The 26,772-nt window shown below is 31.4% G+C and overlaps 3 protein-coding genes across 3 annotated transcripts in view; 1 reads left to right on the top strand and 2 right to left on the bottom strand.

Annotated features, from left to right (window-relative positions):
• NPFR (Neuropeptide F receptor) overlaps nucleotides 1-1,835 on the bottom strand; it is a 52,518-nt gene extending 50,683 nt beyond the window's left edge. Inside the window, exon 1 of the mRNA XM_089710010.1 lies at nucleotides 1,520-1,835. Coding sequence (XP_089566136.1) covers nucleotides 1,520-1,540 — 21 coding nt within the window. The 5' untranslated portion in view covers nucleotides 1,541-1,835. The remainder of the gene's footprint in view (nucleotides 1-1,519) is intronic.
• The window catches only part of LOC149477918 (uncharacterized), a 600,334-nt gene that overhangs the window by 297,053 nt on the left and 276,509 nt on the right, over nucleotides 1-26,772 (top strand). The window lies entirely within an intron of this gene.
• Nucleotides 10,678-26,241, bottom strand: LOC149477935 (uncharacterized). Its single transcript, XM_089709723.1, has 4 exons — nucleotides 26,231-26,241; nucleotides 15,113-15,260; nucleotides 14,035-14,129; nucleotides 10,678-10,780 (listed from the first exon to the last, which is right to left on the bottom strand). Exons 2-4 carry the CDS (start codon nucleotides 15,244-15,246, stop codon nucleotides 10,749-10,751), a joined length of 261 nt encoding a protein of 86 aa, XP_089565849.1. The 5' UTR covers nucleotides 15,247-15,260; nucleotides 26,231-26,241; the 3' UTR covers nucleotides 10,678-10,748.

Here is a 26,772-nt window from a genome sequence, read left to right as displayed (position 1 = left end):
AATATATATAGGAGCGGAGCAATGCAGGTAAAACCGCGGGGCTCTGTACTTTCATATAATAATATGTTTAAAGTCCTTTAAAAAAGAGCGAATATTCATGATGTAACAAATACATTAATAATATTATTTAAGCTTCACGGAATATGCTAATAATGAAATATTTAGAAGGAGTAAGGAAGTCGGGAATTTCCAACCCATAGCGAGTTTATTTCTTCACGATTCAGAGATTCCTCAAAAGGGTTTTAAATCAATGTTGCGCTAATTAAAATTACGTTTGAATTAATACGGAATTTATATAATACCTTTACTGAGGATACTGAAAATACAAGAAATAGTTTTATTGTATTAAGAATAATATACAAGTAAGCATTAATTAACAAATAATAGATCATTTATTAGCAATAGAAGACAAAGTATAGAGACACACAATCAAAAAAGTAACATAATTATATACCTAAACTAGATTTCCGCCCGCGGCTTCGCCCGCGTTTTCAAAGGAAAACCCGCATAGTTCCCGTTCCCGTGGGATTTCCGGGATAAAACCTATCCTATGTGTTAATCCAAGTTACCCTCTATATGTGTGCTAAATTTCATTGTAATCGGTTCAGTAGTTTTTACGTGAAAGAGTAACAAACATCCATACATCCATACATCCATACATCCATACATCCATACATCCATACATCCATACATCCATACATCCATACATCCTTACAAACTTTCGCCTTTATAATATTAATCCTATTAATACATATTAAATATTAGTAAGATAGGTAGGTAGATAATATTATATTGTGAATGAAGTTAACTAAAGAAAACTAAATAATTCACCATACAATTATTATTACCTTACCGTACCTACAATATAAATATTATTTTTATAGTATCGCTAGCGAATTATCTACAGAAAATATAGACGCTATTATCATTATTATAATTTAATATATTATTTTTTACTTCACTGAAAGAAAATGATTTGCTAAGGAGGGAAAGCTATATTTGTTTTGAGAAATAACATCCTGTAACATCTTCCTCGTTTATAATATGGTATTATGGTCTTAAAAAATAAGTAAGTACTTACATAAATTGATCCTTATATTACTAGAATAAGTTTTAATACACTTTTATCCTGAATTTTATTGAAAAAAAAACTTTCATAATTTGAATTGTAATTTTTAAGTGAATCTCGCTTAACCTAAATACATTCCATTTAACATTGCATTTAATTAATAATTTTTGAAACAATAGGTACTCCTAATATCACTCGCAATAACTGCCCATTTTTCAGTAGAATAGAATAGATAATAGTATAGATCCAATCTTTATGGAAAAGTATAATTGGACGAGACATTCCGCAAAACTTTCTTATGCTTTTTTTACTTATTTGCAGTATCCAAAGGTCTTAACTAATTTAATATTGAAACTCAAAATTATAAATTCTAAATAAATTAATAAACTCTTTTATAACACGTTTTTTATATCCATTATTTATGAGATGTATTTAAAAAAACAGACTTACCATGTCATCATAAAATGGCATCGGGATGCCTAACAATCTCTTGATATGATAATAGCATAATGTCCAATTCAGATCACTACCGTTGCATACATTCACTCCGAATAAACCATTTCGACCAGTCAATGAGCTTCCTTGAGCACCTATCTTGCTAAATCACAGTATAAACAATAAAAAAGTACACTAAAAACTTTAACAGTCAACACCGGCCACGCAGAAAAAAAAAATGAATTCAAATTATGAACTTAGAATTTAAAAATCGAACTGTCGGATAAGTTTCGTAACATTGAGGGGGAGGGGAGCAAGCGTCCATCCACGACGGTAGCTGAAAGAAGACTGAAGCTGAATAATAAATTATTAAGCGTAGTAGCAATGTAGTGTACATCTCATGAGCGAGCCACTTATCTGAGAACTGAACATTTTATCGCGTTGATAAACAGTTGTTACAATGTTTTGCCGAAATATAATTTTATTGGGTTAGCTGCGAAATTTTTCGATCTACTGTTTTCAACGGAATTAAGACTTCCAAGTTCCATGACTAAGAATTGGGTGGAATGTTTATAAGCGTTTTACTGTTTTTTTGTACAAAATTTTGACTAATTGAATTGTTTTAAGATGAAATAATAATAGATATATTTGGAATCGATAAATTAGTTTTATAATGCTCTTTACAACATTTGTTCAACATATTCGGCCACTGAAATAGGAAGCGGTTGGTACTAAAATGAAGGTTAATTTTAAATATGTAAAACATAATACATAATAACACTTTCCATAAAGAGAGTCAATACGAGGTCAATGGCCAGATAGTGTCGGTAATGGGAAAAATATTATATATAGAAAACTAATCAATATTATTATGGCGGTAGATTTGTAAGTTTTTTTTTTAAGTAGACGATTTTTAAAATCCATTCACCTCTTATAAGGAGTAGCACAGGCTTTATTTTTTATGAAATTTATCAAGTGTTAATTAGGGACAGCCAAGGGTTACGGACGGAATTTTATAGGTTATATTACTATCTACATTCTACACAATTAAATAAATTAATAAAATATTAATCTTCCATGTGCCGCGTGTATTTCTTCGTACAATACCCGTCTATAAAAAAAATTAAAACTTCATTTCAAATCAATAAATAATAATATTATAGTATGTACTTGTAATTTGTAAATCTATTCATTTCTCCGTTAGTTTACTTCCCTATCGTTCCACAAAACTTAAACATACATGGCAACATGAAGCCTGAAGCGTTCACACCACCAGAGGGATTTTTGACTGACGCGGACGCTTCGAAAAAATTTTGAGGGTATGTTTGTTTCTTTTTATGTGATAAAAGTTTGCTATAGGAGTATGTTTCTTATTGTATTTTTGTATGATTAAAATACAATATAACATGTAAATAAAACGACACGAAATATATTATGTTATTACCAATGTAGTTAGGTACTGCGTAGTATTAGATTATCTGTGGTTCTTATATTTTACTTTTGTATTTTTATCGTATAAAAAATCTTATATATCTATACATACTATTTAATAAAAATATATATATACTATTTAATATACTAAAATATTCAATTTAGTATTTACGTTGGCCACATTTTTTATTTTTTAAAAATATGGAGTGGCAACCCATAAAGAAAAAAAAACATTCGAACGTGATTTAAAAAAGTGATTTAGTTTTGTGTGCATAAAAAGTGATTGTTTTAGATATTTAATAAAAATATAAATTATGAAATTAAAGTTTTAAATGGGAGGACACGTCTACTGAAGAAATTCAATTATTTTTATATATTTTCTTCTCTCATAGAACTTTTCGAAAACAATTGGTAAGTACTCATTATCTGACTTTGTATTAACTCTTAAAAACCTAGCATTACTTAAACAATTTAGTTTTCAGTTTTTATCATAGGTAAACCAGCTGCCCTGGCAGCCTTTGTTCTGCCCTATTTTCGTGTTAGGGAAATATCCCTACGAACCTTCCTCGTGCGGCGTGCCTTAACAAAAACAGTGAAATGATTATTAGGCAATTTGGTTGAGCCGTTTTCGAGTTTTACGCATGAGCATTTGATTCATTTTAATTATAGTATCAATTAATGACACGTTTTTTTTGCATGTACCTATATATTTTACCATGATTGTACTTATTGCAAAAGCCAGTTTAAACCAGTTTCTGAAGCAAATTAGGGCTGACACTGTCACATAATATCATAAACAATATGTGAATATGTGGTTTCCCTGAGATACAGCCAGCGCTGACTTGTCACTGATGAATGCAGTCATAAAATGTTTGGGGAAACTTGGCTTTAAGCTAATTTCGATCTTAACACTTAGGAACAAGGTTTGTTATAGCAAATCAAGAGACGTGGCAATAAGTTACCATAATAATATACCGTCATAAAACACAAAAATGTCGTTCGCAGCTTTTTGTTTGAAAAGTACGGTTTCTGTGGGTTTGATTTTTGCATTGTTGATATTGATTGGTTTTTATCTGTAGAAATTTACTTGCTGATAGTTGTTTTATCAGGTACATCTGTAATTAATGTAATTTGCGTTTATGTGTTTTTTAAGAAGTCGCTTACTAAGAATTGATAGTAAATCAAACGATTTATTCCAAATACCAACTTATAAAATGCATTGGCTTTATCATTCCTGACTTCTTAGAAATTATATTATGTTTGGTATAAAGATTACCTTTTCTTAGAAATTTCCCAATTTTGATTATCTTATCGAAAAATACCTATATTAATGATAGTTTTATTTTATGCAAGTCACTCATTATTGACCCGGTCATAATCGGTTATCCGGATTGACCGCGGTATTTTAGTATTTTTGATTAAATTAACTTCATTTGTTTATTTTTTTTGAATTGTAGCATTCACCTCGCAATTTGTATATTCATATAAGACAATTTGGATATTTATAAGATATTTCTACAATGAAAACAATATGTAAAATCATGTTTATCGAATATTCTAACATTGGAGCAAATCCGTTTCCCGAAAAGGTCGGTAGAGCAAAAATATTAAATAAATTCATAAAGCATTTGTATGCGTACAGGTGGATAGAAATAACGCACTTGACATAAAGCGATACAGTTTTATATGCAGGGACATGGTTCTATTGGAAAGAAACAAATATTTTTACAATTTCCGATTCGATATCGGAACGATAAAAAAAGGTTAGGTTTTTGAAGAGAAATATCTTGAGGCGCGTTAAGAGTAAAATTTCGCGTCATGGCAACACCGTCACTTCATGCAGTAAGGCGAGCATTTTAGTATCTTGCCAAAGAAGTTTCACTTCTGATACGTGGGAGAGTGTGAGTCGAATACGCTCCTCTTTATTATTTACTTATCGTTACGTAATCGTATCGCAAGGTATAAAGATGACATCCACAATTCGATCAAATACAATGTGGCAGTCGTATGACTACGAATTTTGTGAACTTGCTTCTTCAGTTACGGATTAGGGTTGGCACCTTTCAGTATTTGGGAATAGAATGTGATTGTATTCAATTAATAACATTATTCACAACTAGTCCAGGATATGTCATAAACGTACAGTGGTGGTCACATAATTAAAGACACTAAGAACATTTCATACTACCCAAGACACTTATCTCAACATTTTTTTTTACACTACCATTGGAACTTGTTAAATAATTTTAAAATATTCAGGTATGTGTTGTCTAATGCTAAGCTAAATTTTATCTACAAAACTCGTCGGTTTGTTAGATTTTATTCGGTTCATCCTTACTACTATCAAAAGTCTGGCCATATAATTAAAGACATTAGACTCGCTTATAAGAAATATAACAAAATATTATTTTAATGACATTATTTTTATAACACAAAATACCTGACGTATTTACAAAACATTTTTACACTTTTCAATATTTAGTTGCATGTCCTTTGCCAGTAATGACGGCTTACATCTCTTGGGCATTGAAGCAACTAATTTTGTTCAAGTTGCATCACTAAATTCGTTCCATTCTTCGGAAATGCTTTGCAAAGTTAGTCGACGTTTGATGATCGCTTTGCCGCGACTTCTTTCTTTCTTGATTTCATAAGTTTTCGATCGGATTTGAATCCGGACTGTAGGGGGGCCAATCCAAAACAGTTACAGATTGGTTCCTTAACAAGCACTGCACTACTTTTGCTGTGTGCTTAGGATCATTATCGTGTTGACAAGTCCAAACAACAGGTAAATTTTCCTCTGCATAGGGCAGCATGGATTGCTCTAAAATATACTATACTGGAATTTATCCATGTTGCCTTCTGTCTTTTTGACAGGTCCAACACCAAGTCCAGATAAACAGCGCCACACATTGATATTTCCACCCCCATGTATGACTACTTTTTAGAGTATCTTGGATGCATTTCCTTATTGAGATGGCGTCTTACATATTGTGTTCTGACAGAATTAAACATATTAATCTTAATTTCATGCCAAAACAGCACATGTTTCCATTCTCGTTCAGTCCAGTGTTAGTATTTTGAAGCAAAGTGAAATCTTGCCTTCACATTTTGTTTTTTCAAAAGTGGTACTTTCCGAGATACTCTTCAGTGCAAGTTTTCCTCACACAGTCTCCGTCTAATTGTCTTTGCAGACACCCCCATCAAGCCTGCTGCACCATACAACTCTGAACTGTATCAGTTCCGACCCTTTAAATGGATCTTTTTAGCCAACAACAACATTTTTGAACCTTTCGGCCGAGTAGTTTCACTTGGTTTTGCTTTTCTGAGTACGTTTTCGGTCGTGTGGAACATCTTGACATGTTTAATAGCATTCATAACCATATCCTTGAAACAGTTTAATTATCATGGAAGTTAAAAATATTTTTTCTTGTGGACGAGTTGTAACTCTTATTTTTAACCATAATAATTGATATTAAAACTATTAAACGTATGAATTTTAATTTTAAAAGTTAAAAATACCCAAAAAAATTATAGAGTGTCAACGATTTATGAAATTACGCGACAAAACTAAGTAAAGCAAAATGCTGTTTCTTTTTATTTATAAAAAATTATAACTCATTTCTTGTTGTCTTTAATTATGTGGCCAGCTACACTAGGCCAGTGGAAATTAACATTAAATTCGCAAAGCACGATGTAGATTTGAATTTTTGGTATGTTGTTTGGATCAGTTAGGGTGATGTAAATCCCAATTTGCAACTTCGAAAAAGTTGTGCTCGCTGCGCACCACGTGATAAACTGCGAAAATTTTGGACTTTTTTCACTTTTTGCTCTAAAAGTCATAAACTATGCGTTTCCGACAAGTATCATTCAGTACATAAATTAAGGTTATTAAATTTGCAACAATTTAAGCCTAACCGCAGCTCTCTAAACCTTATAACGACTAAACTGTGGCCATTCGAAGATGGTTCATTTTTCCCGAAATATTGAAATTTTTAGTTTTGCTCCCGTTTGAAGCAAAATATTGGCAAAAACCGCTCGTTCTATGAGAAGTTCGTATAATAAAGTTGTAGTGCATTTAATTTTCTTTCATAAGAGCATAGAACAAAGTCTATGAGACAAATATTTCACACACAATATCTGAAAAACAAAAAGAAGGTAGAAATAGATTTTTAAAGAATTGAAACTGAGAGCATATAAAATCATAAAAAGAATAATACTTTTTCATTTGCAGGATAGGTAATTAACAAAATTACAAAATTTGGGAAAGTAGGAAAAAAGATTATACGCAAATAATAAACTGCGAAAATTTTGGACTTTTTTCACTTTTTGCTCTAAAAGTCATAAACTATGCGTTTCCGACAAGTATCATTCAGTACATAAATTAAGGTTATTAAATTTGCAACAATTTAAGCCTAACCGCAGCTCTCTAAACCTTATAACGACTAAACTGTGGCCATTCGAAGATGGTTCATTTTTCCGGAAATATTGAAATTTTTAGTTTTGCTCCCGTTTGAAGCAAAATATTGGCAAAAACCGCTCGTTCTATGAGAACGTCGTATAATAAAGTTGTAGTGCATTTAATTTTCTTTCATTAGAGCATAGAACAAAGTCTGTGAGACAAATAGTTCACTCACAATATCTGAAAAACAAAAAGAAGGTAGAAATAGATTTTTAAAGAATTGAAACTGAGGGCATATAAAATCATAAAAAGGATAATACTTTTTCATTTGCAGTATAGGTAATTAACAAAATTACAAAGCTAATTAAATTTGCAACAATTTAAGCCAAATCGCAGCTCTCTAAACCTTATAACAACTAAGCTGTGGCCTTTCAAAGATAGTCAGTTTTTCCCGAAAATTTCAAATTTTTAGTTTTGCTCCCGTTTGAACCAAAATATTGGCAAAAACCGCTCGTTCTATGAGAAGGCCGTATAATAAAGTTGTAGTGCATTTAATTTTCTTTCATTAGAGCATAGAACAAAGTCTGTGAGACAAATAGTTCACTCACAATATCTGAAAAACAAAAAGAAGGTAGAAATAGATTTTTAAAGAATTGAAACTGAGGGCATATAAAATCATAAAAAGGATAATACTTTTTCATTTGCAGGATAGGTAATTAACAAAATTAAATTTTCTACAACTTTATTTTATGACCTTCTCATAGAACGAGCGGTTTTGCCAATATTTTGGTTCAAACGGGAGCAAAACTAAAAATTTGAAAATTTCGGGAAAAACTGACTATCTTTGAAAGGCCACAGCTTAGTTGTTATAAGGTTTAGAGAGCTGCGGTTAGGCTTAAATTGTTGCAAATTTAATTATCTTTGTAATTTTGTTAATTACCTATTCTGCAAATGAAAAAGTATTATCCTTTTTATGATTTTATATGCCCTCAGTTTCAATTCTTTAAAAATCTATTTCTACCTTCTTTTTGTTTTTCAGATATTGTGAGTGAACTATTTGTCTCACAGACTTTGTTCTATGCTCTAATGAAAGAAAATTAAATGCACTACAATTTTATTATACGACGTTCTCATAGAACGACGGGTTTTTTCCAATATTTTGGTTCAAACGGGAGCAAAACTAAAAATTTCAATATTTCCGGAAAAATGAACCAACTTCGAATGGCCACAGTTTAGTCGTTATAAGGTTTAGAGAGCTGCGGTTAGGCTTAAATTGTTGCAAATTTAATAACCTTAATTTATGTACTGAATGATACTTGTCGGAAACGCATAGTTTATGACTTTTAGAGCAAAAAGTGAAAAAAGTCCAAAATTTTCGCAGTTTATCACGTGGTGCGCAGCGAGCACAACTTTTTCGAAGTTGCAAATTGGGATTTACATCACCCTAACTGATCCAAACAACATACCAAAAATTCAAATCTACATCGTGCTTTGCGAATTTAGGGTTTTTTAGTGTCGATTTCTACTGGCCTACACGTACGTTAACAAAGTTTGTGTTACATTCCCACAGAAAGCAAGTGTCGAAACTACCAAGGAATATACCTATTTTTTGTCCCTCATTTTAAAGAACATATTGTCTTGTATGGTTTAATAAAAATAATACATCTAGTATTATTAAATATCTTTTTCAGATAATTGTACTTCCTAATGTAAATATTTTATGGTCAATTAGGGGGTGTCTTTAATAATGTGACCACCACTGTATAAGCTCGTCTGTCATGACAACGACAAAGATTAGTATGCTAGAGAGGGAGAGGGAGAGGGAGAGGGAGAGGGAGAGGGAGAGGGAGAGGGACAGGGAGAGGGACAGGGGGAGGGAGAGGGGGAGGGAGAGGGAGAGGGAGAGGGAGAGGGAGAGGGAGAGGGAGAGGGATAGGGAGAGGGATAGGGAGAGGGAGAGGGAGAAGCGACACTAAAAAGAAATGTGAATAAAAATTTATTATTTTTCAGTTTAAAACCTTTGAAATCATGGATATGCCTGATCAAAAAACTCGGAGAATAAATTATGGAGCTTGTACATTCTGGTAACTTGATAATAAGGATTCGACTTAAAATAATTAATGTGTAATGGTGATTCTTCTTATAAGTGATAATTAAAAAACTCATTAAAGTTGGAACAACTATATTATGCTTAATCTTAATCTTAATACTATTATAAAGGCGAAAGTTTGTAAGGATGTATGGATGGATGTATGGATGTATGGATGTTTGTTACTCTTTCACGTAAAAACTTCTGAATCGATTACAATGAAATTTAGCACACATATAGAGGGTAACTTGGATTAACACATAGGATAGATTTTATCCCGGAAATCCCATGGGAACAGGAACTATGCGGGTTTTCCTTTGAAAACGCGGGCGAAGCCGCGGGCGGAAATATAGTAGTAAAATGTTTGTATTGTTCCTTTTCGCTTTAAAAAATGTTTTGATATCATAAATAGATATCTACAGCTTGTATTCTTAATTAGGTACCTATAATAAGTCAGTTTTCTATAAACTAATATGAAAATTCATGATTATCGTCACATAATAACATTTAAAACAGTTTCTTATTTTATACTTACTTACTTTATACAGTGCCCATAAATGTAATTTATGCAAAACTTAATTGAAGATGACAATAAACGCTTACATAATATTAAAACGATCTTGCTACGATGTTGAAACATTCTTGCTATAAAATTTTAAACGATAGGGAAATTTCCTTGTTTGTGTGATGAAAATTGTCGTTTTATTAATTTTAATACAGGAAAGTTTTGTGAAGGTATTGTATTGTCAGACCCTTGGCCAGTGTGGTAGATTGCTTGAAGATGTTTTTACGTAAAAATTATGTATTTAAAACCTACATCATTTGCTCTATTTCAAAACCAAATATGACTTGCAGTTTATTCATACCTACAATTATTATGTAGAAAGCACAGCAAATAATAGGCTTTGGTCATTACGAATGGGGTTTGGGTAAAGTTGGCGTCGTGATGAACTTTCGCGGCAAGTGATGAAATTTTGGATATTTTTAAAGAGCAATATATTGTAAGCAATAGTTATTAGGAACAGAGATATTTGGTTTTATATTATTCATTTACCTAGAATCTAGATGATTTATTATAAGATTTTTTTGACAAGTTTAATCACTGGCCTAGAAAAGTGATGACGCCACTAGCCCATATACAAAAGTACCCAAACCCTTTTTGATGAATCTGTCACAATGCTTTAAAATAGATTCAAGAGTAAGAAATGCGATTAAGAATTTGAAATTTTCAACAATATAATAATAGACAATGCAAATTTATCATAATTTATTGAACAAAAACAAGCAATATTTCAATCTTCTAATCTATTACGCCTTAGATTTCATTAGCACTTCTCTCTTTTGAAAACTCTCCAATCTGAAACAAAAAGCTTTTATAAAACTTTACATAAAAAGTTAATTCATTTATTTCATTTAAGTAGACACTTAAGTTACAAGAAATAATCCCAAAGCCCCATTTAAATACAACAAAACATCAAAAAAATTCAACGATAATATTTTTTAATTTCTATTAAATATTCTAAAAATAAATGTAAAATAATCTGGTAAAAATATATTTTATATAAATAGGTACAAAGTTTTTAAAGTTCACTAATAATTATCTTAGTAGGTATTGCGTTATAGTTCTTATTAAAAAGCGAGAAAAAAGTATTTTTAAATATCATAATAATCGTTTTTTCCATACTTTTATTGTAAAATGCAAAATGCAAAACCTAGATTGGTAGTTTGTCTGTTACGTACCTATAACAAATATATTTTTCTTTCTCAAATTCATCTATTAGCTAATTTTTAATTTACCTATTTACCTTTAAAACTTTCATTGTGGTATTACATTTTTTTTCAACATCAAGGAATAAACGTGAACTAAATATATTTTCTATATAAATAATACCTACATTTTAAAATTTATATTACGTCCATAAATACAATTTTGTCGTTTCAAAAGTATTATATTCACATAAAAATGCGCTACAGAGACCGTAGTATCGTAACTTCGCGATCTGTCTTGAGAAATATTTTACAATCAGAAGGGAGCTATATGTTATGTGTATTGCTATTTTATTATCCTTTAGAAATTACAGAGGAATTGCAACAGAGCTTTATATTTTCTATTACGGTTATTTAGTGACGTTTGTTTGAAGAAGATAATTTTAAACAGTGGACAAAATAGTATACTTTTCACAAAATGTCGATAAAACGCATCTAAATTAGGTTATTTATGTCATCCTGTAATGATTTTAATCAGTGAGATTGTTTTAAAAATGATGTTTTATGCCGCCCGTGGTACATATAGGTTGCAATACTCGGGGATCGACCACAAATTAAACACTTATAGAATTTGAGAAATCAGCCGAGAAGTTTCAGAGATTATCGCGCTCATACAAACGAATTCTTCAGCTTTTATTATTAAGTACAGATCCAAAATAATTTGGAAAATCCAAAAGTGCACGCCTCATAATTTTTTTTTTAATAAATATTTATTAATTATTATTTTTGTTTATTTAATAACAATTAAACCACATCGAATCAGACCCTGAAAAATGAAAGGGTTCTATTCCTGAGCATACTCAAGCGTAAGAGAAAAAAAAAGACTCGATTAGTAAAGTATTTCGGTCGCTATCGTGTTAACAAGAAAAAGGATCCGCACATACAGACACACGGACGTCCAAGACAGAACTTTTTTAAACTGTTTTTTAACTAGTTTAAATAACAAAAATGACATCAAAAATATCATGAATGTTAAAAATAGTGTTTTTTTCTTAATATGTGTGTGTATGTATTATCTTACAAGTGCAATGTATGATACAGACATTTTAAGTTTGAAAAATCAGATGTTTTGCGCGAAGCGACAGTAGTACCCACCTCAACGCTTCGCTTATGAGGCGTGCAAAATAAACGAAATGTTTTGTTTTATTTGGGAAATAATGTACATTGTACAATAGAACTGGGTTAATAGCAATTAACCAAAAACGATTAATCACGGTAATCCCATTTAATTTGGTCTTTAAATAAGGGTGGTCAATATACCCTGTTTACTAAAATACTCCCAAATGGTCAGTAATATGGGTCGGGATCAATACGGGTCAATCGGACTGTAAACAATCTTGTAAATTAATACTCATTTGGACCTTTCGGGGTATAAATTAATTCTAAACGTAATTAATCCTGGTTTCAAGTCCTAGTTGTAGTTAGTTTTATTTTAATTAAAAAGTTTTATTATATTTTCTGAAAGGTAGGTAAGTACGAATTCTGTGCTTTAGGGTGCTATTCCGCCATTGGTGTCAGCTGTGCTGCGAAAACGTAACAGTGCTTTTATTTAGCAAGCGATTTTCAAAGCTACACGAATTATTTCCGCTGATGATCCATTTCAGTTTAATTGTCTTATGAAAATTACATTTTTGTAGCATAGCTGCATAGCACTGTATCTCTAGTAGAAAAACACCCTAAAGCTGGAGGTAAGTATGTCAATATGATATTCTCGATATATTTTATAGAAATAGTATAGGTACCGATAATTCCTAAATCTTAAAGGTAAAGAGAATGGATATTGGATTTGTGTAAAGTGGCTTTTTATATTTTTATAGGAATTTAAAATATATTTCTTTCACGTTTCGTCCATTTTATTATATTGTAAATTGATATTACGTCGCAACTCGTAAGTCGTAGCGCGAGCAAGTCAATTATGTAAATTTCTTGAAATATTATAATAAATAATAATGCAAGCTCTTGTAATATGGCAAGGAAGTGAAGTTCATGGAAGTGAAACTATGTATTTAACTGTATTACCATGTTATTTCTTAGTTACGGAATTAAGGAATCTATCGTATTCAGAGAATTTAAAATTCCAAATAATGCAATTGAGAAAAATATATAAAAATTAAAAAAAAAAATCAATGAGTTTAAAATAGAATAAATTTCACATAGAATATAGCATATTCTTTTAAAGTTGGTTAAATCTTTAAGCTGCAATAAAATATTTAAATCATAGATGCTTCAAGATTAAAATAGTGAAAGGCCAAGTTTGAACTTTCACACATTAAAAATCTGCAGAAAATATAAAAACTTAAAAGAGATGAAGGCTGCACTTTATTCAGGCGATATAATCTTTATTTCTTATTCATCGCAACGAGAAACGGTTGGAAAATCTTTGCAATGGAATTTTCATAAATAATATTCAGTATAAGACAACATATTTTTTTATTCTGCGAGGCTTTTTCAAAACGAACTCAAGTGAGCACTGAATACTTTTAAAAATCTCCACCGAAGCACTAAAAATCAATTCTTTGCAGATTTACTAACAACTGAGATCCGCCAATACAACATAATATTTTGAATTGAACAACCGATAAGAATCGATTAATTTTAAGGAATCTCAGTTGTTCGGCTTTATCCAAATCGGTTCAGGGTTTCAGTCGAAGAGAAAAAGAAGCAAAAAGAAAGCCTTACTTTTGCATTTACACAAATAAATAATATTAGTTAGAATGGTTATTAAACAGCTCAAGACACTAACTAGCTAGGAAGTTTATAAACTAGGAAAGGAGCCTTTGTCTAACAAATGTTGTCAAGTTTTAATCCTAATTTGTTAAGTTAAAACTAAGCATTGAGACTCACTTCTCCAAGTGTTGCAGTTTTCATATTGCATTTGACAATAATTCGCGAAGTTTCTGTATTCCCCGCCGTAACTACGAGCGCAGATTTCTTGAACTCTACAATATAATATTATAAGATATTATTTAGTTGATATAACATTAATGAAATTTTTGAAAAGGAACACTCCTGATCGCAACCATCAATATAATATATCAAGATTACCGTAATAAATCATTTCATCACTTTTAACCTTCCAAGAAATTCAATTTTTCTTAGAGAATTTGATAGTATTTTTATATTCAATCATCAAAAGGATTATAATGGGCAAGTAAATTTACTGATTAAATAATTATTTAATTTCTAATAATCCTACCAAAATAGGTAAGAATTTTGCATGTTATTTAGAAGAACTATGTAAAATTTATTCATGTAACATTAAGACTCGGAAATCTAGAGCATATCAGTGCAATGATTAGCTAACATTAAACATTTAGCATTAGTGGTGAAGCCGAGAAGTCTGCTTATAAACCATCTTCGACTAAATCCGATAATGCACTGTATGTATTATGTATACATGAATATGTAACGTTTATTGTTCTAGGCTGCTTATAGTTCGTGTATTTATTGTTATGTATTGAATCGTAAACAATATCTGCTTTGGTTGCAAGTATATTGAATATTTCTGTATAAATGAACAAACATAATATTCATATACAGGATGTCACAGATTTAATGTACAATGACGGGAATATTATAACAATACTAGCTGCTCCGCGCGGTTTCACCCCCGTGGCTCCTCTCCCGTTGGTCGTAGCGTGATGATATATAGCCTATAGCCTTCCTCGATAAATGAGCTATCTAACACCGAAAGAATTTTTCAAATCGGACCAGTAGTTCCCGAGATTAGCGCGTTCAAACAAACAAACAAACAAACAAACAAACAAACAAACAAACTCTTCAGCTTTATAATATTAGTATAGATTTAACATGATCAGCAATAGTATAAGTTTTTCTAACAGAAGAATTCCTATCTTCATACCAACCATGAGACACTCTGTATATCTGAATTCAGAGTCTAAAGTCTAACAATAATACTTACTTATATCCAGAAGGACAATTCTCTAGAAAGTTCTTACACCCTTTTACGAAGAAGTCAGTTGCCCAGAACACAGTGTCCCTGGGGTATTTTGGTTGAGGCTTTCTGTATTTTGCAGACACTAATATGACTGACATTAAGAGGAATATACCTGAAAATGTAGAATATAAGTAAATAAAAAAAAAAATTAAGGAATGTATAGTTAGACATCGATAGTAAATACAAATGTTTATAAGTTCCATGTTTTATGAATTTTGTAATTTTAAAGATACCTACGTATTTACTTATTTGGAAGTTTATATTAGGAATAAGTAATACATACTAGATTTGTATACTTTAATATTATGCTAAAACTGAAGGATATGAATTTATTTCAATTTAAATTTTCAATAAAAACATACCTATTCGTATTTTCATAACTGATATTGTTCGCACTTCAAAAGTAACTGCAATAACTACAGAAGTTCTGAACTTTTGGTAAAATATCTCTCATTAAATAGTTTTTCGATCGCACCTTATGACTACATAATTTTTATGCATAATATTTACATAACATTGCCTTTGTAAGTATACATTCGTGCGCAAAATATATTAAACCAATAAACGTTTTAACAACGTAATTTCATAATTTTAATTTTAAAGTGAAACTTTTATTACATCGTCTCAAACTTTTTGGTCTGTGTAGCGCATGTCGCGAGTAGGTATGCCGACCGACACGCGACATGCGCTACACAAAGCAGTGTTCGGAACCGTTCGAACAGTTTCACTTTTACCGTGGTTTCATAAAACCACACAACATTTTTTTTTCAATCAAGATAAACACCCATACTACAACATTATTCATAAACTTTCAGAAAAATAAACATTTACGCGATTTTAAGCAAGTGAACGCATTTTCTTGTAATAATGATAAAGTATGTTACTTTTGAAGAAGGCATAAAAACACATAAGTTTGAGCGAAGTTGTGATTTATCTTGTAAAGTTTGGTCGATGTTTTCCGACTCGTGTCAGCTACTTTTACATATATTATGCTGACAAAACTTAAACATATAGAGTAATATTTACTTGAGCATTACCATGAGCTTATCGGTTATATACTTAATTTTTAAAATGGCCGTGCGTTCGGGACAAGACCAGTGCAAAAAAGTTATCTAACCAGTGGTAAAATTCAGATTTAATTCAAAAATATATGCTTCGAATCAGCATGTTCTAGATTAAAAATGAATTCAAGAAAAACTTGTAACAAAATGCGCTTATCAAATCGATATCGAAAATATTATTCAAATCCAAATGTTTACAAGCACTGCATAATTTGTGATAAAATTTCAGTATAACATTTTTATGTTATACTAGCGGTCCGCCCCGGCTTCGCCCGTGGTACATATTTACGTTTTCTCTACATAAAAACCATCCTCGTACTTCAAGGAATATATTAAAAAAAGAATTATCGAAATCGGTTCAGCCGTTCTCGAGTATTGCGCTTACCAACACATTTTGCGATTCATTTTTATATATAAGATTATTTCTATAGTGTAAAGTACTATAGGTTATAAACACCACATAAACACCATTTATAATACGAAATATTCCACTTAACAAAAATTGGGAACAATGACGTGTATTTGATGAATATACCTACATTAATTGGAGATGTTTATAGATTCCGATGTTTATATATGTATCAATTCTTGTATAGATATAATCAGGCATCAAACTTCTTATAACTACGTAACATGGTTTTAATCCATAGAAAACAGTAGCATACTATATTTATTTATCAGAGCATAATCTCCAATCACTTTTCCTTTTAAAATACCCATGTAGTTGGTTACAAATTAATACCTTTCCACTATAAGTTTATATTAAGTTTCACTGTTCGATTTAAAAACGATCCACGTGCAATTTGTAGAAGCTATTAAATATAGCGGATTTGTGATTAAATCGTAGTCAAAGGAATGCCTGTGAAAGCTATTTTTGTTTTTAATTTACACGTGCGTTCACATATAAATGTTTATATGGTCTATATTCACTGTAAATGTACCTGATTTATTTTTGAATGCTTCCTAAATAAATATACTTTATGAGAGCCGGGATAAAATAGAGTCTTTGTCACTCAGGAATAATGAAGCCTTCTGGTGGCGAAAGTTTTTTGAAATCGGTCCAGTAGATTGTGTGAAAACATTTCAAACATACATACAAAAACAAAAAATAATTTTTCCACTTAAAAATATCATTTTACTAAACTGATTTCTCTCGCGTACTGAGATTTAAGAAATGGGTTGAATTTGTCTACTTTTCTTTGAATAAACAACATTAAAAATAATCAGGGAAGTAAATATTATGTATAGTATTATCTTTGCTTGCTCAATCATAAAAAGTTTATAACTTTATATGAGCGAGAACCAACAAATCCAAAATTATAAAACACAAAATATGTAAAAATATGCAAACCCTTGCACCTGCTTCTACAAACTACAACTTTTTTTGTATCTTTACTGATATTATGTTTATATGCATATCCGTTTTTTGCTATTATGTCTACCTATTTAAAATCTCTTATAGTTTCCATAAGATGCATAATATAATCCATACTAATATTATAAATGCGAAAGTAACTCTGTCTGTCTGTCTGTAACTCAATCACGCCTTTTAGGGGTCCGGAGGCCCACATCCCTTCCCATCCCCTTCCCATCCTCTCCTTCCCTATCCTCATTCCCTCCCATCCTCGCCCCTTCTACCTAACTCCTTCCAAATCCCTTTGAGGACAGCAACACATCCACTTCCTAGTGGAGTGGATGCTTATGGGCGGCGTGTATCGCTTAACACCAGGCGACGCGTCTGCTCGTTTGCTATCCTATGGCATAAAAAAAAAACTACTGAACCAATTTGCATGAAATTTGGTATAGAGATATTTTGATACCCGAGAAAGGACATAGGCCACTTTTTATTGCGAAATATGTACAATAATATTATGTAGTAGTTAATAATATCAAATCTTTTTTATTTCTTACTTTTCCTTTTTTGGAGTCGGTTGTTTTTAACGCAGTTATTTTTATTTAATACTTTTTAGTGTATTTTTCAACACGAATCAAACGAGCCCAAATTCGATAAAGTTGAGTCAATATATTGCTGAGTTCCTATGGCCACCTTCCGATTCCATCATCAAATCAGCTTCATGTGATGATAATGTTTCATCGCTATCAAATTTACATACGTATACAAAATTTCAGCTCAATCGGTTACCGGGAAGTGAATCAAAGTTACTTGCTACATATCAACTTAGTCATCGAGTACAGACAAAAATGCTCATAAAATAAAAACTACTGGGCCTATCCGAAAAAACATACGGTGTACGGTGTACATACATAAAAAAAATATACCGGCCGAATTGATAACCGCATAAAATCGCATGGAGAGCTTAATTTTCATTAAAGGCTCTAATCGCACGGAAAGCTAAATTTTCACAAAAAAGCTCTAATCGTACGGAGAGCTTAATTTTCACAAAAAACTCTCATCGCACGGAGAGCTTAATTTTCACAAAGCTTTAATCGCACGGAAAGCTTAATTTTCACAAAAAGCTCTAATCGCACGGAGAGCTTAATTTTCGCAAAAAGCTCTAATCGCACGGAAAGCTTAATTTTCACAAAAAGCTCTAATCGCACGGAGAGCTTAATTTTCACAAAAAAGCTCTAATCGCATGGAGAGCTTAATTTTCATAAAAAGCTCTAATCGCACGGAAAGCTTTATATTCACAAAAAGCTCTATTCGCACGGAAAGCTTAATTTTCACAAAAAAGCTCTAATCGCACGGAGAGCTTAATTTTCACAAAAAGCTCTAATCGCATGGAGAGCTTAATTTTCACAAAAAGCTCTATTCACACGGAAAGCTAAATTTTCACAAAAAAGCTCTTAATCGCACGGAGTGCTTAATTTTCACAAAAAGCTCTAATTGCACGGAGAGTTTAATTTTCACAAAAGCTCTAATCGCACGGAGAGCTTAATTTTCACAAAAAGCTCTAATCGCATGGAGAGCTTAATTTTCACAAAAAGCTCTAATCGAACGGAGGCTTAATTTTCAAAAAAGCTATAATCGCACGGAGAGCTTAATTTTCATTAAAAGCTCTAATCGAACGGAAAGCTTAATTTTCGCAAAAAGCTCTAATCGCACGGAGAGCTTAATTTTCACAAAAATCTCTAATCGCACGCAGAGCTTAATTTTCATTAAAGGCTCTTATCGCACGGAAAGCTTTATATTCACAAAAAGCTCTATTCGCACGGAAAGCTTAATTTTCACAAAAAAAGCTCTAATCGCACGGAGAGCTTAATTTTCACAAAAAGCTCTATTCACACGGAAAGCTAAATTTTCACAAAAAAGCTCTTAATCGCACGGAGTGCTTAATTTTCACAAAAAGCTCTAATCGCACGGAGAGTTTAATTTTCACAAAAGCTCTAATCGCACGGAGAGCTTAATTTTCACAAAAAGCTCTAATCGCATGGAGAGCTGAATTTTCACAAAAAGCTCTAATCGCACGGAGGCTTAATTTTCAAAAAAGCTATAATCGCACGGAGAGCTTAATTTTCATTAAAAGCTCTAATCGAACGGAAAGCTTAATTTTCGCAAAAAGCTCTAATCGCACGGAGAGCTTAATATTCACAAAAATCTCTAATCGCACGCAGAGCTTAATTTTCATTAAAGGCTCTTATCGCACGGAGAGCTTAATTTTCACAAGAAGCTCTAATCACACGGAGAGCTTAATTTTCATAAAAAGCTCTAATCGCACGGAAAGCTTAATATTCACTAATAAAAATAAAAAAGATTTGACATTATTATTTACTACATATTATTTATATGTGCTATTTATTAAAAAGGTTTGATGTCGGTGCACGGGCTTTTAATACTAAGTGCTTAATGTTCGGCACCAACTTCAAACCTATTTAATATATCATCCATACTAATATTATAAATGCGAAAGTAACTCTGTCTGTCTATCTGTTACTCAATCACGCCTTAACTACTGAACCAATTTGCATGAAATTTGGTATAGAGATATTTTGATACCCGAGAAAGGACATAGGCCACTTTAAATATGTACCACGGGCGAAGCCGGGGCGGACCGCTAGTTTATTATACATACTGAATCACCAATCAGTGAATGAATGAAAATATAGTAAGAAATACCGAAGAAGCAAAAATTGAACGAGATGACATCTGCTAACCCGCACTTGGCCAGCGTGGTGGATTGTGGCCTTTACCCTCATAGGAAGGAGGCCCGTGTCCCACTAGTGGGAACGTAAATGGGCTGATGATGATGATTATAGTAAGGTCATAATCATTAATATAGAAATGAAAATATTCGACTGCATAATTTTGCTCTCATGAAAATTTAAATGAGACGTAATATTTAATTGGAATATGGGTCAAACTAAGAGCGTAAGAGTGGTTCGTGTGTAATTAATTATATCTAATAATATGTGGAGCCTATAAATTAGTAATGATTATTTCTGTACATTTTATTTTAAACTAGAACTGAAAACATTTCAAACATACATACAAAAACAAAAAATAATTTTTCCACTTAAAAATATCATTTTACTAAAATGATTTCTCTCGCGTACTGGAAGTTTATCTTAATCGTATAATATAAGAAATATTTAATACTAGATTTCCGCCCGCGGCTTCGCCCGCGTTTGCAAAGGAAAACCCGCATAGTTCCCGTTCCCGTGGGATTTCCGGGATAAAAACTATCCTATGTGTTAATCCAAGTTACCCTCTATATGTGTGCTAAATTTCATTGTAATCGGTTCAGTAGTTTTTACGTGAAAGAGTAACAAACATCCATACATCCATACATCCATACATCCTTACAAACTTTCGCCTTTATAATAGTATTAAGATTAAGATGTTTGAATGCATATCCGTTTTTTGCTTATTAAATATCTACCTATTTATAATATCTTGTATAGTTTCCATTAGATGCATAATATAATTTATTAAACATACTGATTACTGAATCACCAATCAGTCAATGAATGAAAATATAGTAAGAAATAGCGAAGAAGCAGAAATTGAACGAGATGACATCTGCCAACCCGCACTTGGCCAGCGTGGTGGATTGTGGCCTTTACCCTCATAGGAAGGAGGCCCGTGTCCCACTAGTGGGAACGTAAATGGGCTGATGATGATGATTATAGTAAGGTCATAATCATTAATATAGAAATGAAAATATTCGACTGCATAATTTTGCTCTCATGAAAATTTAAATGAGACGTAATATTTAATTGGAATATGGGTCAAACTAAGAGCGTAAGAGTGGTTCGTGTGTAATTAATTATATCTAATAATATGTGGAGCCTATAAATTAGTAATGATTATTTCTGTACATTTTATTTTAAACTAGTTTTCCTCTCGCGGCTTCACCCGCTTTATCTAAAACCTAATAAATAATATAAAGAAACCTTCCTCTTAAAACACTATAGTGTTAATAAAACCATATCAAAATACGTTGCGTAGTTTTAAAGATTTAACCCTACAGTAGTGGCGTGGCGACATATAAATTATTTAATTTATAATGTATTGCACGCCTCATAAGCGAAGCGTTGAGGTGGGTACTACTGTCACTTCGCGCAAAACATCTGATTTTTCAAACTTAAAATGTCTTTATGTATCATACATTGCACTTGTAAGATAATACATACACACACATATTAAGAAAAAACACTATTTTTAACGTTCATGATATTTTTGATGTCATTTTTGTTATTTAAACTAGTTAAAAAACAGTTTAAAAAAGTTCTGTCTTGGACGTCCGTGTGTCTGTATGTGCGGATCCTTTTTCTTGTTAACACGATAGCGACCGAAATACTTTACTAATCGAGTCTTTTTTTTTCTCTTACGCTTGAGTATGCTCAGGAATAGAACCCTTTCATTTTTCAGGGTCTGATTCGATGTGGTTTAATTGTTATTAAATAAACAAAAATAATAATTAATAAATATTTATTAAAAAAAAATTATGAGGCGTGCACTTTTGGATTTTCCAAATTATTTATTTATATTTGCAGGTTAAGTTATTAGTAAGTATAATAATTATGGACAAGAGACTGATTGAGGTTTGGTTGGCCGAAGACCATTGTCGTGATTATCTTACGAGTTATTATCTTATTAGTCCGACGAATATAGAATCGATAATAATGTTTGTAAAATAAGCATTGTATATTATAATATACTGTTTCAGTAAACGCCAAATTTAGCGAACGTAAAAGGGATTAATTATACGCCCTTGTTCAAATAATTCCGACCAAATTTTCTTAGTTACACCATTTACCTTTTAACCAATCTCAATAACCAACGTGTTGAAAGTCCTAAATTATTTAAGACCTAAGCCTCTCTGGTTAAAATAAGGTTAAAATCACTAACAATTTGACGTATTACTGTGGTATTACCTAGAAGTAAGATGAATTTGATGAAGTCAAATAACGTTCAACACCTTTGATGTTATTATAATATTATTATTATAACAAAGCTCTTTGAAATATTTTAGATATGTACTAGCTTTTGCTCGCGGCTCCACCCGAGTAGTATAAGGAAATTTCTAACAGGAATTGACGTTTGTAACCGATAAAAAGTAACGTATAATACTTAGTATATTACTCTTTTTTTTTACAGTACAATAGGGGAGCGCTTGGCCACGATCTCGCCTGATGGTAAGCTGAGATGTGGCCTAAGATGGAGCGCGCTCTTTAATTGCCTCTAGATACAATAATACACCAAAAATAAATCAGTTTCGACGTGAGAGAAAGACAAACAATCAAATACATACTTTTACAAAATATAAGGATATATGTAGGTATATGGACAAAAAGATTTGGTCCTTGAAGGGGACCGAAAAGTGAAACAGTTGTGAATTGCATCTGCCCTATTACCCCACAAGACTACTACTTTACTTTTGCAAAGCTATATAACGATTTAAATCAATAAATATTGTAAAACTATTTTAAAGAATAGGTATTATAAGAAAAGTCCTTACTAATGCATGACTGAAATATTTATCTCTATACAAACCAAACAGTTTTACTAACTCATAAAAAAGTAAAATGGTTTTATGATATATCCGTCCTTTTTACACAAACTTTGAACAACATTTTTCCAACTAAAAGATAGTATCGAATGAGGAAATAGGAAAAGTATTTATCGACAAATATTTTCACTTGGGGCTGCAAATACTTTGATTCAATCGACCGTAAGTTGTTATATTTCTTCCCACTGAATATTTGACCTTTGAATTATTTTTTAATCATTATAGATATAAAAGTGAAGTCCCATGTCCCCTAGTGGGGTAAGGGGCAGATGCATTATACATCTGTTTCACTGATCGATTTTCTTTAGGTTCAATAACCAACCACTGTACCAAGGAGGCGGTCTTATTGATATTACAACCTAGTTAAATAATTTTAAATAGTTTAAAAACTAATTCAGTTCGGAGTGTAGCATACTAAATTAAACATAGTTTTATTATAACATAAGAAGGAGTAATGAATAATAACTACTGTATTATTTCTGAAAACTTATTTGTTTGTAGAATATAATGGTATGTAATTCTCATAAGGAAAATTGAATTAAAGCTAGCTATAAATTATTTTCATAACTACAAAACTAAGAAAAGTTAGAGTTACAATGTAAATATAATGAAAACATCATTATTTTATGTAGATACTTAATTTATCTCATATTATTATGATAGTAATAAACTTATTCCTAGCCTACTATTAACATTTAGTAAAAGCTCAAAATAACATTTCTATTTATTTCATTAAGTATGTTACAGTAAACCCCAAAAAACTAAAACATTCTAACGATAAATAATTTTCAATATTAATAATATTCTTAAATACCTACAAGATTAATTTCCATAGATCCTACTATTGTGATGTGATGTTTGTTACTCTTTCACGTAAATAATACTTAACCGATTACAATGAAGTTTAGTATGTAGGTAGCTGAAGACCCAAATTAAGACATAAGCTACTTTTATTCCCGGAAATCCCGGGAACGGGAACTATGCGGGTTTTTCTTTGAAAACGCGTTCGAGGCCGCGGGCGGAAATCTAGTGTATTACAAATAACGACCAAAACAGCTAATCAACCAAGAGTAAAGCCCCAAAGGCTATATTATAATTTATAACAATTAATTCTCAGAATCCAATAGAAGTTATATTTTCCGGCAAATTAGACAAAACCACTGGTTTGGATACACTTCAATTACCTAAAACATTAATAATTATTGAAACATAAACGTATTGTACTGACTCACTATTAAGGTATATTAACATATAGGCAATAAGTTTAATAATAACACCGAACACGTAAAAGGTTTGATAAAAACACAAAAATCAAATTTTAAACTTTAAATGACACTGAAAATACCTGCTTCTTATTTCATTTAGGTTGTGATGTTAACAGGAAATCATAGTAGCATGTTAATCAATAATTGTTATCTTTACTCATTTTATAAACAATTATTCTGAACTTACTTTGCCCCGCGGTTTTACCTGCATCGCTCCATGCCTATATATTATCGTGATGATCTATTAATTTTATCGGAAACCTTAATGTTTGTAACAATAGACATAGACTTAGTCAAACATTTATTAACACAAAAACACACACAATAACTAACATAAATACTGACAACACAGAACATTACAAAGAAAGAAAGAGGAAAACAATAAACACAAATGCGATTATTATAGTTAGGCTAAATAAAAAGTGATATGGCTGTGAAATGGTATGGTCTAGGTTCAGCAATACAATATACTTGGTGAAATAGAAAGCGATATTAGCGTGCGTCAGAGTGCTAACCTTACGCCGCGCTATGACGCTAAAATAAACTAAAATAAAAAACAACTTGACTGTTCCTGCGCACACGTCCACTTGCAACTAACCGCCATTAAGTTTGAATCAAACTGTAGTTACTTTTGCTATTCGCTTCGTCAGAAAGAACTCAAATTTTAGCGCGTCAGAGCGTCCCTCGTCGCTCTGTTTGGCGGCATGTTACTGCGTAGCACACCACAATTCGACGTCATAGCGCCGGGTCAGTTAAGCGCTCTGACGCGCGCTAAGTACGCGTTCTATCTGGCAAAGCTATTACTTGTTTAAGCATTTATTGTAGCTACTATATTTGTATTTCAACCGAGAGAAAGTTCAACAAATCAAATGAAGCATAAAGTCCAAATATTAGTTTAATTTTCCTATTATTTGACCATTTCCGTCCGGCCCTTTACAATTTGTGGTTTACGAATGCCTGTCCCTTGCTTTTGGGAGATATGAATAATTATTTCACTTACTGTTTTGCAGCTTTGTTAGTTTTATATTATTATGATCACAACATGCTCTGAATTGTGTAGGCATATATAAAATTTAATTAATGGTAGCTTTGTTGTTAAACTAAACCATTTTATTACTACTTTGATTATATCATTAATGGAAAAGCTATTCGATTTGTCAATTTTAATGTATAAAATAAAAGTAATTGAAAATACTTTTTCAAAGTTCTGAAACATTCATATAAAATTTATATTGCAAATTCAATTATTCGCATTCCAATAAGAACTATTGTACGGAAAAGTTCCTGTTCAAAAATCGAGAGCTAAAATTGAACAGCAAAGTTAAATTGAATAAAGAGAAAAAAATATAGTAACTCCAATAGGATCTATGCAAAGATATATATTTTTTTTATACTAAATTCTTATATGTATAGTAAGCGTACACAGTAGATAAAACGATAGAAATCTATGACAAGCTTTGTAGAGTCCCTAATTGAATCGAAATACGTATCAAAATATGTAGCGTGTTTTATTATAATATTAAAAATCAAAAAGCAAAAACACAACACTGATAGAGGCAAAATTTCATAATTTCAAATATGAAATTATTAAAATTTCATATTTTTATGATAATAATATTATTTCCATAATAGTGTAAGACCATACGTCCAAACGCTGAGTTCAGAACACAGTAAAAACTAACAAGTACTAAGCCATAGAAATCTCTATACTTGAAGGCCATTACCATAAAAAGCCTTAAGAAAATTATAAAATATTCATTCAAATTAAAACTAACAACTTACAAAACACAGGCAATCACGTCAAAGTTTACAACTAAACTAACAAACAATACATAATAACTAATTAACTACACGTCAACGAACTAAACCGATATAGATATGAAAAGTTGAAGAAAATGCAAGTGTAATATGATAGTGTAGGAAAGAAAATGGCGGGCTATTATATTACAGTGGATAAGTTATAATAAACTATTATTAATTTGTCCGTCCGTTTAACTTTCTTTCTTATAGTTCTTGATATTATTATGGTTGGGATCTAATTATTAGGTCTCTTGGCATATAGTTGAATAAACTTTTATAAGGTTATACGCAATTTATTGTACTTGAAAAATATATCTTTATAAGTCGAATAAAGTACTAAACCTACTCGATACCCATATTACCTATCTATATTTTAAATTGAAACTTATGATAATAATAATTAATCAGAAATTTGAATTATGTTTTTAATTTCAATATCATCACAAAACACAATTATTCGACGCGCCTATTTGTCTCTTCGAGATAAAAAATCAAAAACTACTGCACCGAATTTTATTCTGTTT

The sequence above is a fragment of the Colias philodice genome, chromosome 23 (assembly GCF_061535455.1).
Source record: "Colias philodice isolate Cphi_HAF_F1 chromosome 23, ilColPhil1 Martin Lab GWU primary, whole genome shotgun sequence".
NCBI classification, from domain to species: Eukaryota; Metazoa; Arthropoda; class Insecta; order Lepidoptera; family Pieridae; genus Colias; species Colias philodice.
Note: the sequence above shows the minus strand (reverse complement) of the source record. Positions and strands in the feature narration are given on the sequence as shown.